General features: G+C 30.5%; 1 protein-coding gene across 1 annotated transcript in view; it reads left to right on the forward strand.

Moving 5' to 3' along the window:
• The first annotated feature begins 412 nt into the window (after positions 1-412).
• LOC142331984 (uncharacterized) overlaps positions 413-16,420 on the forward strand; it is a 42,918-nt gene continuing 26,910 nt past the window's right edge. Inside the window, exons 1-5 of the mRNA XM_075378035.1 lie at positions 413-428; positions 3,409-3,453; positions 9,068-9,190; positions 15,895-15,992; positions 16,073-16,112. Of these exons, the coding sequence (XP_075234150.1) occupies positions 413-428; positions 3,409-3,453; positions 9,068-9,190; positions 15,895-15,992; positions 16,073-16,112 (322 nt within the window). The remainder of the gene's footprint in view (positions 429-3,408; positions 3,454-9,067; positions 9,191-15,894; positions 15,993-16,072; positions 16,113-16,420) is intronic.

Genomic DNA, 16,420 nt, shown 5'->3' on the forward strand with positions numbered 1-16,420 from the left:
TTTAATTATTTTTTAAAACAAAAATAGAATTAGAATTAAAAATATGTGTGTTGCACTTATAAGAGAGGATACAAATAAATTATTAACATTAATAATAATAAAGTGAATTATTATTAAAATATGAAACCCATTTTATTTCTTATCAGCCTTTTGTTCCATGTCAAAAGGGGCAACATGATTTCTGTAGTATTGCTCAAAAACATTAACATTTTGAGCAATATTGTGGTATAGGATCCCAAAACCTCAATGTACCATTGGTCATTGCATCTGGACATTTCAAAAAGCACAGTGCAATTTTTTAAAGAAAGATCTGCATATGCACATGTTTAAAATTCAGCTGAACCAGGAACTGAAGCTAGATGACCATTTGAAATGCAAGATATTTGTTGATTGAGTACTGGAAAATCGACAAATGGATGTCAATTTTGGTAAGAAAATCAATAGCAACAAAGCACATTTCCACCTTTTGTAGGTATGTAAACAAGAAAAATTGTCGCATTTGGGACATATTTAAGTTTGAACAAATACATAACCTGTTAGTTTATTAGCTAATTATAATAAACCTACCTGATAAAAAAATAATCACAAAACAATTGAAAATATGCTTCTTAACTTTTTAATCTTTTATTCTGTTTTGTAATTGCAGAGAATTAATTAATTCATTACATTTTTCTATGAACTCCAATAAAAATTTTTTCATATTATTATATTACAGCCCTATGTAGATTTATCAAAACTGAACGAATGAAATATTAACTGTACCAATTTCATGTATGTAATTCAATGTAATTATTGTTTATAACAGCATTCCATGTATTTTATCAGCAATATATAGTACTACTTATGAATTTTGATGTTCATTTTTAAATGGCAAAGCACCAAAGAGTTTTACAATCATTTCAAAAAGAATAAAATTCATCATCAAATGAATTATTATTATATTCAACAAAAATAAATTTTGAATTAACTTTATTGCAATACTTTGAAGATCTATCCCTACAGTCCTCACAATGTATTACTACAAATATAAAAAATTGTCTGTAAGAAAAGAAATAAAAACTTGTTTAACTAGTTTTTGTTCACTTCTCATAATTATTCTACGTAGGTATGTATAATTAGTAGTAAATTTTTTTAAATTATGTTATTTAAAGCTTTTTTGTTGTTTTAATAACTTGTTATTCAATATTATCTAATCACCTAGGTACGATGCTAGTATAAGTTTTTATTTTTTTTAGTAACGTGCTATTTAAATATAAATTTGAATGAAAATGAACACATGTATGTATGTACTAGCTGTGATGCATTCCTTTTAACTTTTACTGAGCAAGTTGTTTGCTTATATCTAGAAAAAAATGAATTTTTTGAAAAAATCACAAAAGGCAAAAGATGTTTCCTGTTTTATTGTTTTATGGAATACATAATTAAAATTTGAAAATAGTGAAATTTTTTAATTTTGTTCCTCCCCAGTGTAGATAAGACAATTTATAATATGTGATTGTAATATGGTATTCCTCCCCTACAGCAGCTGACGAGAATGAGAGCAATTCTGTATGAAGGGGGAACGAGTGAAGTAGCACTGGAAGAAATGAAGAGCAATTGGCAGAAAAGTTGGGACACGTGAAGTAAGGGTAGGTGGACGTATCAGCTGATAAGAGAGTGGATTCGATGAGCTAAATTTTTGGCTCATCCAATTCCTGACCGGCCATGGTATGTTCAGGGTATACCTGCATAGTAGGAGGAGGGTAAAAGACGATACCTGCTATTATTGCGGTGAAGAGATACTCTGGAGCACGTGGCCTTCGACTGCCAGAGGTGGATTGTGCAAAGGAATGACTGTGATGGGAAGACGGGAAAGTTAAACACATAGGATATAGTGTCTACAATACTTCCGGGACCAAAACCTTCGAGGTAATATCAAAATACATAATGGGGATATTGAGGGAGAAAGAGCAGGAAACGAAGGGAGGATAGACAGCCCGCTGTGGAGTCGCCGTTCGTCCGTGCTTATATGGATGGGTTTTGTTTACATTAAATAAGTACTTTTCTGACAAATATAATAATGTACTGTTTGTAAATAAAATTCTAACTTTTCTTTGTTTTATTCAGCTTATGTTACACCATTTTGCTCAAAATTAAATTCGTTACTAGTTTCGGTTAAACATTTTATGTATTTATTGCCTTTTTAACAATAGGTAATATTATTCAAACATAAAAAATAGGTTTTTTTACCCCATATGTTTATTATGTTGGTATCTTCAGTTTATTTGTTTTTTTTTTGTTCTTGACTATTTGTATTTTTGTGATGCATTCTCTGAAAATGATGATATTAAATACCCAGGCAATCTTTGTATTGAAAAGAGTGGAGATGTGGCTTGTGGTTACAAGTAGCATCTTACTTTGGTGAGCTTGATATGCTGTTGTGTGACAGCATATTTGATTTAATTAAGAAAGCTAAAAATATTTTGTAAAGTCCTCACATCTGTCCTTACTTTCCACTTATAATTAGTACAGGATTCTTGGTATTCTTGAGAATTACTTTTGTCTTTTTCAGAAGTATATGTAATTCATGTTAGTTGACAACAATATCACAAATTGCTCCCATTAAATAAGTTATAACGATGTTACAACTTTTCAGCATTTTCTGCCTCTAAAATCATTCTTAGTTTTATTTTACATGGAAGTTAGTGAGCATAATAATGAGTTTTAGCCTTAAAAATAGAACTTATTGCGTACTTACTAATCTTTTTTTTTTTGTAAACCTCCAGGTTCACTGTTAGATATTGCTTCAGAGGATGAGATGAATGATTTGTAGTGTGTCTGAAAATGGCATGCCTGACCGGGATTAGAACCCAGGGCCTCCGGATGAAAGTAGTTACCATTTCTTTTTCCTGTTTAGCCTCCGGGAATTACTGTTCAGGTATTACTTAAGAGGATGATATGTATGAGTGTAAATGAACTGTAGTCTTGTACAGTATCAATTCGACCATTCCTGAGATGTATTGTTAATTGAAACCCAACCACCAAAGAAACCGGTATCCACGATCTAGTATTCAAATCCGAATAAAAGTAACTACCTTTACTATCAATCCAATCCTATCATTCGTCATTTACGTCACGAAAGAAACGATTCATTTATGAGCAATTTATCTTTCAGTATGGTTACTGACAAATTTTTTCTTGTAATTGGAATGCAATCGTTTTATTCGGTTAATCGATAGTATAATATCGATAGTATAATTAATCGATAGTATAATTAATGAATTATGGGGGTTTCCAGTTGGATGGTTTGAAATATTCTTTCTAGTCGTGGAACTAGAGGTAATTTTTTTAATTATTTGTTATTTCTGTGATTAAAAGTATTCGTTTTGTGTTTCGTTCAGTATGGTTATATTGTTTGTATTTTTTCAGGTTCCACTGGCACCGATAAAAGAATAAAATTGGATCCTAGTAGAGGTATGTTGGTTTTTTCAATGTTTTCTTGAATGTTAGATGTGAATTTGCTGTTTGTTTTCTATAATAACATACTAAATTTTGTTGGTTACACAAGCCTAACCAATTAGTATTCTTAGGTTTTTTTTTTATAGATTTTCTTTAAAAATTACATCAGCGGTAGTAATTTTATTTTTATTCAATAATTTTAGTGTTTTACTGTGTTTAGTTGTGTGAAGCTATGGAAAAACATATTTTGGTTGTGGAACTAAGATGTTTTATTTCTGGAATGTAGATTGTTCGCATTATTAAATCGCAGAGTTATTTATTTTAGGTTTTTTGTACAGAAACCTATACATTGTAGTATTATATAAAAACACAAGATTATGTACTCATGAATGTTAGTACTTGCATCTTAGTCTTCAAGTTTATGTTTAAATATACTGCATCAGTATTTTAACAGTCTTAATTTTTCTTTTTCCTGTTTTATTTTTTTAACATCTGAACTGAGATTTTTCTTAATTATACTCTGTCTGCTACATTTAATGTACCTGAAATAAGTCAAAGTAATGTAAAAATTCATTAAAATATTCATATAAAAGAAATAAAAAAGGATTGAGTTTCTGTAATGCTAAAATACTGAATCTGAGATATAAGATTAGGTGCACGATCAATGATTGAAACCCAGGGTCAACAGATATAAGTAAAATAAGTATTTTTAGTGTTTTTAAAAATACATTATTGTTTCTTCATCATGTTACCCAGCAGTCATCAGAAGGATCTATATGATTAAAAGTTATATTGTTACTTTAATATTATTTTGTCTTTTTTTAATATCTTAATAGAAAATCAAATAAAAGTGTATAATTACTTTTAAACCCCGATGTATGAGTTTAATTAAACTTGGGAATGTTTTGAAATAACTTACAGCTAGTAATATGTAATTTATAATTATTAGTTAATAATGTTGATTGCTAGCCACTTAGCATTGTAAACTTCCTATAGCAAATGTATCAGTGTTATCTGTAATTATAAGTAGATCTATGTCTGTAGTAAATTAGTATTCACATTTTATATCATTCTATATGATTTTAGTTTTTTATGCCTTTTTCATTATTACAAGTAAATCATAAGGACAACATTTTTAAACAATTAATTGTGCATATCATGTTACTGAATACTGACGAGTGATAAGTAAATATAGTTAATGAATTATTATTGAGATAATTAATTTACGTGAATACTGACAAAAATTACGCAAATCTAACAAAGGGATATACAATATTGTATGAAGAAAAGATAGAACAAAATTTTAATATTTTGTTAATATTCATAATAGTATAATCCAACAAAATTAACTATGCATAGTAACTGGATACGCACTTGTTTGACTGGTGAAAGAAGAGTAGAGTACTGGGGAGACAATCACGTTGTTGTGTAGCTGACCCCTGTTAGTGCTTAGTTAGGTAGGGTCTTTAGTTGTATTCATATTCTAATTAATATTGAAATAATAACCCCCAATTGTGAGCATTCTGCTGAAGTGCTATAACATAGATATATTGATAGATAATAATGGCATATGATCACAGGAATAACATTATTTTGTCTTTGTGAACTTTAAACTATTTTTAAATATTCTTACTAAATGTATTATCCTATATATATTTTACTTAAACTACCTATATATTCTTAAACTGAGGTATTTTTGATAATTTAAAATATTAGAAAAAATAGAAGAAGAATATTAAATAAAATAGAATAATAAACAATTATCAAAGTATTCATCATCAGAAAAAAATTCTGTAAACAATCTAATATGTGATTTATATGATTTTTTGATTTATATGTGTATATGAGGGCCATTTGAAAAGTTCTTGGCCTGACAAAGAAAACACAAAACTTATCAGAAATTAAAAAAAGATTTTCAACATAGCCATTTTGCAATTTGATATATATAGATCAATGACATTCCAACTTTTTAATACCTTCAACGTAATAGGATTTGTCCGACTCTGTAAAATGAGCGCATGTCAGCTTTGACCTCATCATTTAATGTAAATTTTTGTCCAGGGAGCCATATTTTCAGGTTTGGAAAGAGGAAGTAATCCCTGGGAACCAAATCTGGGAAATATGGTCCATGTGGAAGCAATTTGAAATGTAAATCATGAAATTTTGCAGCTACAACTGGAGACATGTTAGCAGGCCCATTATCATGGTGAAAGAGCATTTTCTTTTTTGCGAGTGTGGCTGTTCAGCCTGAATAACAACCTTCAATTGGTCTAATAGTGATGCATAATACTCCCTGGTGATGGTCTTGCCTTTTTACATGAAGTTTAATAGAACCACTCTATAAGAAAACCAAAACTTGTAGCCATAACTATTCCCACAATTGGAAAACCCGTTTTCGCTTTCTTTGGCGCATTTTCACCCACTCGCACTCCGGTTTTGACTTCTGTTTGGTGTTTAGCATGTAATGGTGTATCTATCAGTTATTTACTGTTATAAAATGAAGAAACTCAGCAAAATCCAGTTTAAATAAGTCTAAACACCTTTCAGAAGTGTTCAGTCAATTGCTTTTTTGGTCAACTGTTAATAAATTTGACGTAAAATAACTTTTCCATAGAGTAAAAAGCTTTTTCACATCCAAAATATTTAATAAAATATAAATAGACACAGTCTATTTAGATATTTGCAATGTCATCCAGCTTGCATACTTTCAGTCATGTCATCAGTCATTTAATATGGTGTTGTGATTTCTTGAGGCATTTTGTTGGTAACTGTTTTTGGTTGCACTTATAATTCATCATCTTGGACAGATGTACGGACCACATTAAAATTCAGAAGCTTGCTTTTTTTACCAACGAAAACAAAGGGGAAGAATCCTGTAAAAATGAACTTTTTTTATATGTCTGTTGGGATTAAATCTTTTATAAAAGTTCTTTATAGCAACTCGATCATCAATTTTATCCATTTTTTAGTAAATGTCAGAACTTATTTCCATTGCTTATTCACTACAAAGATGAAACGTATGCATTTGCTGAAACATTGCAGCCCACCATCTAAAGGATCATACTTGATAAAAACATAGTGATTTGGTCATAATTGCATCATCTCTTTGTCAAGCTGAGAACTCTCCAAATGACCCTGGTATTAGTCCTTTTTCATTCTATTTTCCCTTTTACAATTCTTCTCTGAAAGGTGCCTCTACAACATATGATTGAAAATAACATTTTACTTTTTTAATATCTTTCAACAGATACCTCCCCCTTCTCCTTAATGCTTCTCTCATTTCTTATTCTATAATTTCATTTTGTTTTCTCCTTTTCGTATTATAACCAAATTTCAAAACCTTCATGGTTTTTTTTCATTCCTCTTGATCCATATTCTCTCTCCACTTTTTACAAGGCTAGGTACCAAGCTTTCAAGAATTGTGTACTTATATTTTTAAGTGTATTTTTCTCTTATATTTTAGTGTAACATATATTTCATTTCATTTCTTTGTTCTTATTTCTATTTATTTACCAAAGGAGTAAGTCAGTGATCGGGTTGTGTATCCATTAATATGAATCTTAAAATGTTAAGTTCTGCTTGATCTTTGGGTGATATGGTTGGTAGGTCTCATGACAAGGTAGGTATAACAGGTTTGGTATTATGAATAAGTTTGTGTGTCATCAGGAATATATTCATAAACAACAAACTGTGTACAAATTAATACTTTGGTAAAATAAAAATGTTTTACTCACTTCGCAATAAATGAGTACCAATAATTCCCTAATATTGTATAAATAATTTTGTTTTATAAATATCAATTCTATTTGTTCTCTAGGAGTTGCTGAAAATGTAAAGGAGATATTGATCAGTGTATCAAAAAACATGGTGTTTCAGAAAGTCATCAAATTAGTTATTTAAATGGATTTGTTAAAATTATAACTGATGAAAATGGTGATAAAGATTTTGGATTTCCAACTGAAGATATATTATTGTGGTATGTGAGATTTTGTTGTTTTTGTGTTATAGTTTAACAAAAGTAAGAATGCCATTAAAGGTTGCCAAAGAGATATTTTCTGCTGTTTGTTAAATAGGTAATTACCCTAATATTACTATTCATATGATCTCTGGCTCTTCCCAAATTTAAAGATGCACTAAGAGAAGGAATATGTTTTAACATTATTGGAATCCAGCATAATGTGATATACAAACTCAAGAGTATTTTGAAAAAAGGGTTTCAAACTTGTTTTCAGAAATGTGAATTCAAACCTGGATTTAAATTCACAGTGGGAGTACTTCAAAAGCAACAATATTCACTAATTAATGTTCAGTTCCAAATGTATGTTTTATGTACACTTGTTTCCGGGCGGTAAGTTTGTATAACTCTCTGAAAAAATTTTTTCCAAGAATTCTGAATAAAAGTAATATTTTTCTGGGAAGGAAAAAGCCATGAATTATTGTTAGTTGTGGTGAATATAATTAAGGATCATGTGGCAAAATTGTATTTGATAACTGTTTTCCGTTGCCTACAAAAATTCCAATATTAAAACAAACTTCTTATACACTTTAATAATGCTTTGAGTGTTAGGTAAGTTTTTCTGAAATGTTTATTTTTTAATGGTTAATTTAAAAAAAAGATTTATTTGGAGTGATTTAATAAGATGAGAAATAATTTTTGATAAGGAAAGCAAAAATTGTTTCGGTGGTCTTGAAAAACAAAAAATATTATTTTTAACTAAACTTTAAATAGCTATAAACTAAAGCACAAATGAATTGAGTAGAAAAAGTTAGGTACATATCTAATTTAGTTATATATCTAAATGAAAGGATAAAACATAACAAGTCTTATAAAAATTTTATATTGTGAGTGTTAAAACATTTATTTTTCTTAACCAGGTGGAATGCCCATTTGAAAAAATTCTTTTTCATTTTAAATATTTATTTTTCATTCTGTTCATTTTTTTCTTTTTTGCTTTCATCTTACGACCTGCTATGGTACATGAATCTAGTATTGTTCGAGCAGCTGCACTTCGAGTCGTTAAATTTCTTATTCAAACTAAACAGGATTTTGCTTCTTGTATAAAATTACAGTATCCATGTTTGTTAGTGAGGTATGATAAAAAAAAAATATATATGTTCAGCAGTTTTACCTCTCTATCTCTCTCTCTCTCTCTCTATATATATATATATCTATATATATATATTATATATATATATATATATATATATAGAGAGAGAGAGAGAGAGAGAGAGAGATTATTATTATTATTATTATTTACTCACTGTATAAGTATTTGCTTGTATATGTATGGGTACCTACTACTTATTTTAATTTTTTTATTCTGTTTTACTGTTACTGATTAATATTATTTTTATAATCTCTAGAGTCCATTTTTAGCAACTTTTTGTTTCTGTTTATTGTCACCACATGAAAAAAGATTTTCTGCATGTATTTCTCTTTGCAGTTGTATAATTTGATATATACTTGAATGCAGCAAGGCATTTTCCTGCTCTTCTTATTTGGGCAACATTAACCTGTTCAGTTATTCCCTCTCAAAATAAAAGATTCCAAATTTTGTTGCAATAAAATGAAGATAAACTCCCTAAATTTATTTACAATTCTTTCATTTGCTCAATGTATTCTTTACAGTTGCAAATGGATATGTAGGTGATACTGTTGATGATATGTCTCGTATACATGTGAGACATCATCCAGTTGATCACTGTTACAGCAGCAGTGGATTAAAAATTCCACAAGATCAGCAGGGGAATGGTAGTAAGGAAACAATATACTTTATAAATCTACACTGATAAAATTTGGAAATCATTGTTGCTACTATATTAATACCTCATCATTGCAATTTTCGAACCCTATCCTAACATTTTGGCAAGTTTTCACTAAAGTATCTTCACATCTTGTAGTAACTGGAAAGACAGTCATCATAATGGTAGATATGATTCTACCAGTCATCATCTGTGGGTGATTCATCTTCATAAAGTTGTAGCAACAGGCTGTTCAATCTGTCTAAGTATTCCTGTTGACTTTACTAAGAAAACTAAATGCTGTGTACGTTGAATAGTACAAAACATGTTCACCTTTAGGGATTCTTGCAGATGTTCAATAACTGTGGGAATTTCTGGTTCCAGATTCATGTTTTTTGGCGATTCATGATTCTTTATATTTGAAAAGTTGCATCATCACTAAAGACAAGAAATTCTATAAAACTGTTAAATTATTCAATACTTGATGCAGAAATGAAGGTGCACTTCTTTATCGTCATTAACTGAGAGTGCACCAACTGATGTTTGTTAGGTTTGACCTCTCACCAAATATTTGTTATGAGATGTTGTATTGTAAGGTTGCATATATACTATAGTTGGAGGGGTATTACAGTCTTAAGTGACAAATCTGCAGTCTCTTTTTGTAGCTCTTGATATTCCAGCTTAGGAGTATATGTATCTTAAAAAGTTTAAGATAAAGCTTTATGTGGTAGAGTTGTATACAAGTAGACTCATCTGAAATTATGCTCAAAATCATCCTATATTGTTATTTAGTACGGTTTTCTTATATTTTGACAGTGAGTGTCTGCATATTGACTTGGCAGCAATGTTTCTAAATAAACTGCCTAATGGGAGACAATAACAACTTTGTAACATGGTTGTACAGTAAATATAAAGTAATTTACTCATTATTGCCTTTAAGTCCCTAATTAATTTCTAATCAAATTTTATATTTATGGATGTTTTTAACCTTTCATCATAATATATTAATTATCTGATTTGGAGGACAGTTCGTATTAATAAGAATTCAGCTCGCTATAATCATATACAAAGTGGTGTAACCCTTTAAACTGTTGCATTCTGCAGTGTACTTTCAGCACATACCAATGTCATAAACTACTATTTGCATTTAACTATATTTATTTAAAAATTACACATGAGAATTAGAAAATATGAAGTTTCTTTAATAAGACTAATTAAAAGTTTAAGAAGTGTATAATTTTTACATATAATAGAGGTAAAATTTATTATGCTGCATAAGTAGACATGTTATATATATGTCTAAATAGATTTATTTATTACTAAACAGACCTGGTCTTTTTTTCATCATCATAATTATTATTTGATATTAATAAAACTTTTTGATGTAACAAAAAAATAAATTTTTATTGAGGAAAAACTTATATATATATATATATATATATATATATATATATATATATTTCAAGCTTGTTTTTCTTTTCCATAGATCTTTAGATTTTTTACTGGATAATGATTGTGAAAGGACTCAAGCACTACGTGTTGTATGACGTTTACTTTCCTTAAATGCTGCTGAGTTTCCAATCAGTCTTGCACGATGTCTTGTATCACTTACTATGACACCTCCTGATATACGTGATCGAATGATTCGAGCAGTTCTGGGTACACTCGTTGAGTTATGTATGTAAAATAATAATTCTTTATTTATTTATTTTTATTTATTTTTTTTCATTTGAGGGTGAAAAACAAGAAAATTGCCTTTTACTGAATTTTTTTTAGGCACATAGACCTTGGATTTCATCATTTGGTGGCAAATAAATTACATTGTATGCAAATGTCATGATGTAATAATAGGTTCATCATATATATGCTCTCTTTTATTATTATTATATTATTATTATGTTTTTACGGCCAACATGGAACCACTTAAGTCAATTTTAGTTGGATCTTTTCTGAGAAAAGCGTGTTATTTTACTCTTTCGAGCTGTCCAGTATTTCTTCATCCGTTCAGATCTTGCTTTCTTTTCTTCATCCGTAAACACCCTCTTCGTTGTATTTTGTCGTTTGTCTGTCTTTTGTTTAAATCTAATGCTTTTATCCTTTAGCTTTGTAATTTTTCCAGTTTTATTCTGTAGGTCGGTCAGGGAAATTCCCAATTCTTTCATATCTTCTCTAATTTCTTTGATCCATCCTACTTCTAGCTTTTGGAACCAGAGCTTTTCAATGATATTTCTTGACGGTCTTGTTTGCGGCGTCCTTATGAGATGACCGAAGAAAGAGATTCTTTTTTTCCGCATAGTATCAGTAACAGGCTCTATTTCTCGATACACCACCTCATTTGGCACAATCCATCATTGGCCTTCTTTTTGGTGTTTTTTTATTGATACACGTTCTGACAATTCTCCTCTCTATTTTCAGAATTTTTTCGATTCGGTTTTTCTGAGTGATTTTGAAAAGGGTCTCGCTTCCGTAGGTGACTTCTGGCTGTACTACAGTTTTATAATGTTTAAGTTTTGTTTTAGCAGAAAGGCATTTTTTGTTATATGTTGACCGAGTTAATTTTTGGGATTTAATCATTTTATTTATCCTGTTTTCCCATGTCACTTTTTCATTTAAATTATAAGTTATTATTTCCCCTAGATATTTAAATTGTTTTACTATTTTAATTTTCTGATTGTTTACCGTAATGTGCTCTATTACCAGAGGATCTATGGCCATCAGTTCAGTTTTTTCGAAAGAGATATGAAGCCCTATCTTTTGTGCTAGGTTTTGAAGGCTCATGATTTGTGTTTTGGCTTCTTGAATATTATTTGCTAAAAGAGCGAGGTCATCTGCAAATCCTAGGCGATTTAGTGCGATGGAGTTTTTCTTAGTACCCGTTTTTATATTTTTGGGATTTATTTCATACCATTTTCTCATGACAAATTCGAGGGCGCAGTTAAAAAGGAGTGGTGAGAGGCCGTCTCCTTGCCTCGATCCAGTTTTTATGTAGAAGGGTTGAGAGAGTTCACCTCCGAATTTCACTCTGGACTGGGTATTGGTTAAAGTTAATTATATCATGTTTACGAGTTTAGGGTGAAGGCCCAGGTTTCTCAGAATATTCAGCATGGATGGTCGGTGTATACAATCATAGGCCCTTTTAAAGTCGACGAAGGTGATTATTAGTTGTTTTTTCCGTCTTTTATATAAGTCCATCATAAGTTTTAGGGATATTATTTGCTCCGGGCAACCTCTCCATGGCCTAAATCCCCCTTGGTATTCCCCAAGTTCCAGTTCAAGTTGGTCTTTGCATCGGTTGTATATGATTCTCGACAGGATTTTGTATGTGCAATCCAGGAGAGATATGCCTCTGTAGTTTTCCGGATTAGTTTTATCCCCTTTTTTATGTAATGGATGGATGAGGGCTGTGGTCCAGTGTTCTGGAAGTTTTTCTTTGTTCCATATTTTCACGAGGCATAGATGTAGGGAAGTTTTGACTGAATAAACTGATGAGTGTTTCCAGAGTTCTGCGAAAAGCTGGTCTTCTCCGCTTGCTTTGTAGTTTTTTATTTCATTTAAGGCTGTGAGAACTTCTTGAATTGTTGGCGGGTTGATATTTACCGGTGAAGTTTTAACTGGAGTTTCAGTGTCAATCTCAAAAAGCTCTGGGAGGTCGTCACAGTTGAGGAGTCTATTGAAGGTTTCTGCCAAAATTTCAGCATTTTCTTTATTGGTGTGGGCCATATTTCCTTTTTTTCCTCTCAGCATAAGGGTGGGTGGTTCATATCTTTGAAGAGCCTGACCAAAAATTTTATAATAGTCTCGGGAGTTAGTTTTCTTGGAACTTTCTTCTATTTGCTGAATCAAGTTTTTTTGGGCTTGTCGTTTGGTTCCTCTTATAATTTTCTGAGTTATTTTCCTTTGTTTGGTGAATTCAAGGTTAGATTCTTCAGTTTTCTGGGTTTGGTGGTTGATCCAAGCCCGGTGTCGGTCTTTGACTGCTTTGTCACATTCTTCATTCCACCATTGGTGTTTTTTTCTTGGGTTTATAGGGGCTAGTTCTTCAGCTATTTCTTTCAGTTGGGATGTCAGTTCTTTTAAATTATTAGTTAATTTGATTTTTTTTGTTGTTTCTTCAAAGATGGCATTGTTTATTAATTTATGTGGATCATAAGCTGTTTTGTTTTTAGGTTGGGATTTTTTCTTTTTATGCGGGGTGAATTTTATTTTAACTTTAATTAAGTAACGGTCCGATCCAGTATCTGTTCCTCTCAAGACTTTTACATTAAAAATCTCCTTGTGATAATTCCGGTCCATGCAAACATGATCCGGTTGCCATTCCCCTTTTTTCCAATCTGGGTGTTTCCAAGTCTTCAATTTGTTTGGTTTTCTCATAAAATAGGTGGATTTTGAGATCATATTATGGTTTCTGCAAAATTCGACAAGTCTTTGGCCGTTCTTGTTAGTTTTCTTTTGGGCAGGCCATTTTCCGATAATATCACGATATCTTCGTTCTTTACCAAGTTGGGCATTAAAGTCCCCTATTAAAATCTTCGTGTGGGTCTTATTTACGTTGTTTGCAGTTTGGTCAAGAAGTTCCCAGAATTTGTCCATCTCTTCTCTATCTTTTTTAAGATTGTTTTTGTCATTGGTGGGAGCATGGACATTTATTATGGCGTAGAATTTATCGGCTGATTTTAGGGTTAAGGTTGAAATCCTAGGGGAGTAAGACTTAAATTCTACGACCGAGTCAATTATTTTAAGATTGATTGCAAATCCTGTTCCGAACTGTGGGCAATTCTTCATCACACGTTTCCCGGGGATTCCTTTGTAAATTCTGTAACCCTGAGATTCAAACGGCTCTCGATCGGTGTTTCTCATTTCTTTAAGTCCTGCGATTAGGATATTTTGTTTGTCCATTATGTCTGTTAGAGTTTTTAGTTTGCCGGGTTGAGTTAGCGAATTAATGTTGCGAGTGGCAATGTATTTTATTTGCTTGTGTCTATCCTCAATTTTGAAGTTGTGTTGTTTTTGGGTGTTTCCAAACGCTCCGATTCATTGTTATCTTTTAAGCAGCTGCCCACCGGATCCGAGTCCAGCCTTCTCTGGTATTTACCAGACGGTGGATTTTTTCTTAAAAGACCTTCCATATTTGACTTTCAAAGACAAGTCAGCCTTGGGTGGGAATAAATTCCCGAGTTACAACTCTGGATGTGATCCAGAGAGGTGATTCCGATTTAGTTCACCAGTAGAAATCTCCACGTTTCTAACTGGTTATCCAGACGAACCAACGTGGAGGCGCAAACCGATTTTTTTAATTGAGATTTTAAGTATGGAGAAAGTTTAAATCGGTTCCGGAATCATTTCGTCCATATATGCTCTCTTTATTGTATGAAATTAAAGTTACAGTGCTTTTTTAATTTCATATTTTCTTTACATTTTATACAAATTGAAGAAAAATTATCATCATTATTTTAATTTGCATCTGTTATTCAGTTCATATGAGACTGCAATGAATAGCAGAACCTCTTTTAAGAAAATAAACTAATTTTTACCAAACTTAGCAATTTGCATAATTGAATTACTACTTGTCTGTTATATTTTCACTTGAATTATTTATCAGTGAACAGCTCATTTTTAATGAAAAATATGCTTTTACTACTTATTTACTAATAATGTACTTAAAAATAAGGTATTGATTAAAAAATTAAACCCACCTGATGGTGATGGTGATTTTTTTTTAAATTTAGATACTGAAGTTGCATTTAATAAAAAATTTCACCAGTTAAAAAGTAATATTAGAAACAACTTTACTTGGATGTTTTCTTTTTCATTTTGAATGGGGTACAAGATGTTTCACCCACTTTTTTACAAAGTGGTTTTATAATTTACCTGCTTAGGATGCATTTAATGAAAAATAACAGTTGAAAATTATTCCTGAAATTTCAAAAAGGGATTCTTTCCTTATACTGCTGGAATAGATTTTTTTTTACCATCTGGAGATGTATTTTAAGTAGAGCTGTCATTTCATATTTTCCATTTTTCTTTGGAAGCTTACTTTTTGATTTAAATGTGACAGCGATATGTATGTACTTTAAGATCTTGTTACTAAAAGGGTTGATCTAAAAATATTTGGTATCTTCTCTATATCCTCAGTTATCTGTTTTATAAATATTGTATTTTTTGTTCAGTTTGCAGTTTTTAACCATTGAATCTGTTGGTACAAATAAAATATTAACTCGCCAAGAATGTAATGCTACATTATCCTGCAACCACGTCTATTTTTTATAAGTTCTTTCATAAATTTCTGTTTCTTGTCTAATTCATTTTAAAATATCTTTTAGATTTATCAGTCAGCTAATTTTTAAGATTATTATCCAGTAACTATATTGCAAAGTTACATTTTTCCTTTGTTTTAATTTTCTTGTTTTCATACCATAAAATAATTCTCCTACGGTGTTATAAAGATGTTTTTTTTAATTTCTAGCTCTATCAGTACATTAATCCAAGTAAGTTCTCTCTACCTTTATATCAGCCTAATTTTGATATTTTTATTATTTTACTTGTCCTGTGTGATTTATTACTAAAATTAGGTTATAAGCAGTTTTGTACAATAATTTCAAACTTTTATGATAAGTATTTACTTCACTATTTAATACTGCAGAGTTGATCACCCGTTGAAAAAATATTGTTAAGCCATCTTTTGTTTATAGGTTTTCCATTTTGTGTTTTTTATAGGTGTATTGAATCCTGAAGTTTTTATTAGTAGCGGTGGCATAAAGGCATTGACTAGAGCACTCTGTAATGTCGGAGCATCATCTCGCATCGGTGAAACTGTAATTGGAGCTTTGCTATATCTAGTTAATAAGCCAGAAACAAGAATAAAAGCAATGATAAGTTTTATGGTGAAGCTTAGCTTCACCATATACTGATCCACATACACTTGGAAGACCTAGGTGAGTTTAAAAACTCTCTAAAAATGCTTTTGATTTTTATTTATTTACATCACATGAATCCATAGATGACATGCAATAGCTGTTTTCTATAATGTTCAAGAAATCTAGTTTTAAAGGATCTATTTGTTTTTCCTACATAAATACTACCACTATCATTACATTTAATTTTATAAATTCCACAAAAATTGTTTATTTTTTTATTATTATTTTTGTTTTTTTGAATATTTTATTATTTAATTATTAGGTTTGCATATTGTTTTAAATGTTTCTTTATTGTAAGTTTTAGTTATGTTTTCAATCATATTATT

The sequence above is a fragment of the Lycorma delicatula genome, chromosome 11 (genome assembly GCF_047948215.1).
Source record: "Lycorma delicatula isolate Av1 chromosome 11, ASM4794821v1, whole genome shotgun sequence".
Taxonomy (NCBI): domain Eukaryota; kingdom Metazoa; phylum Arthropoda; class Insecta; order Hemiptera; family Fulgoridae; genus Lycorma; species Lycorma delicatula.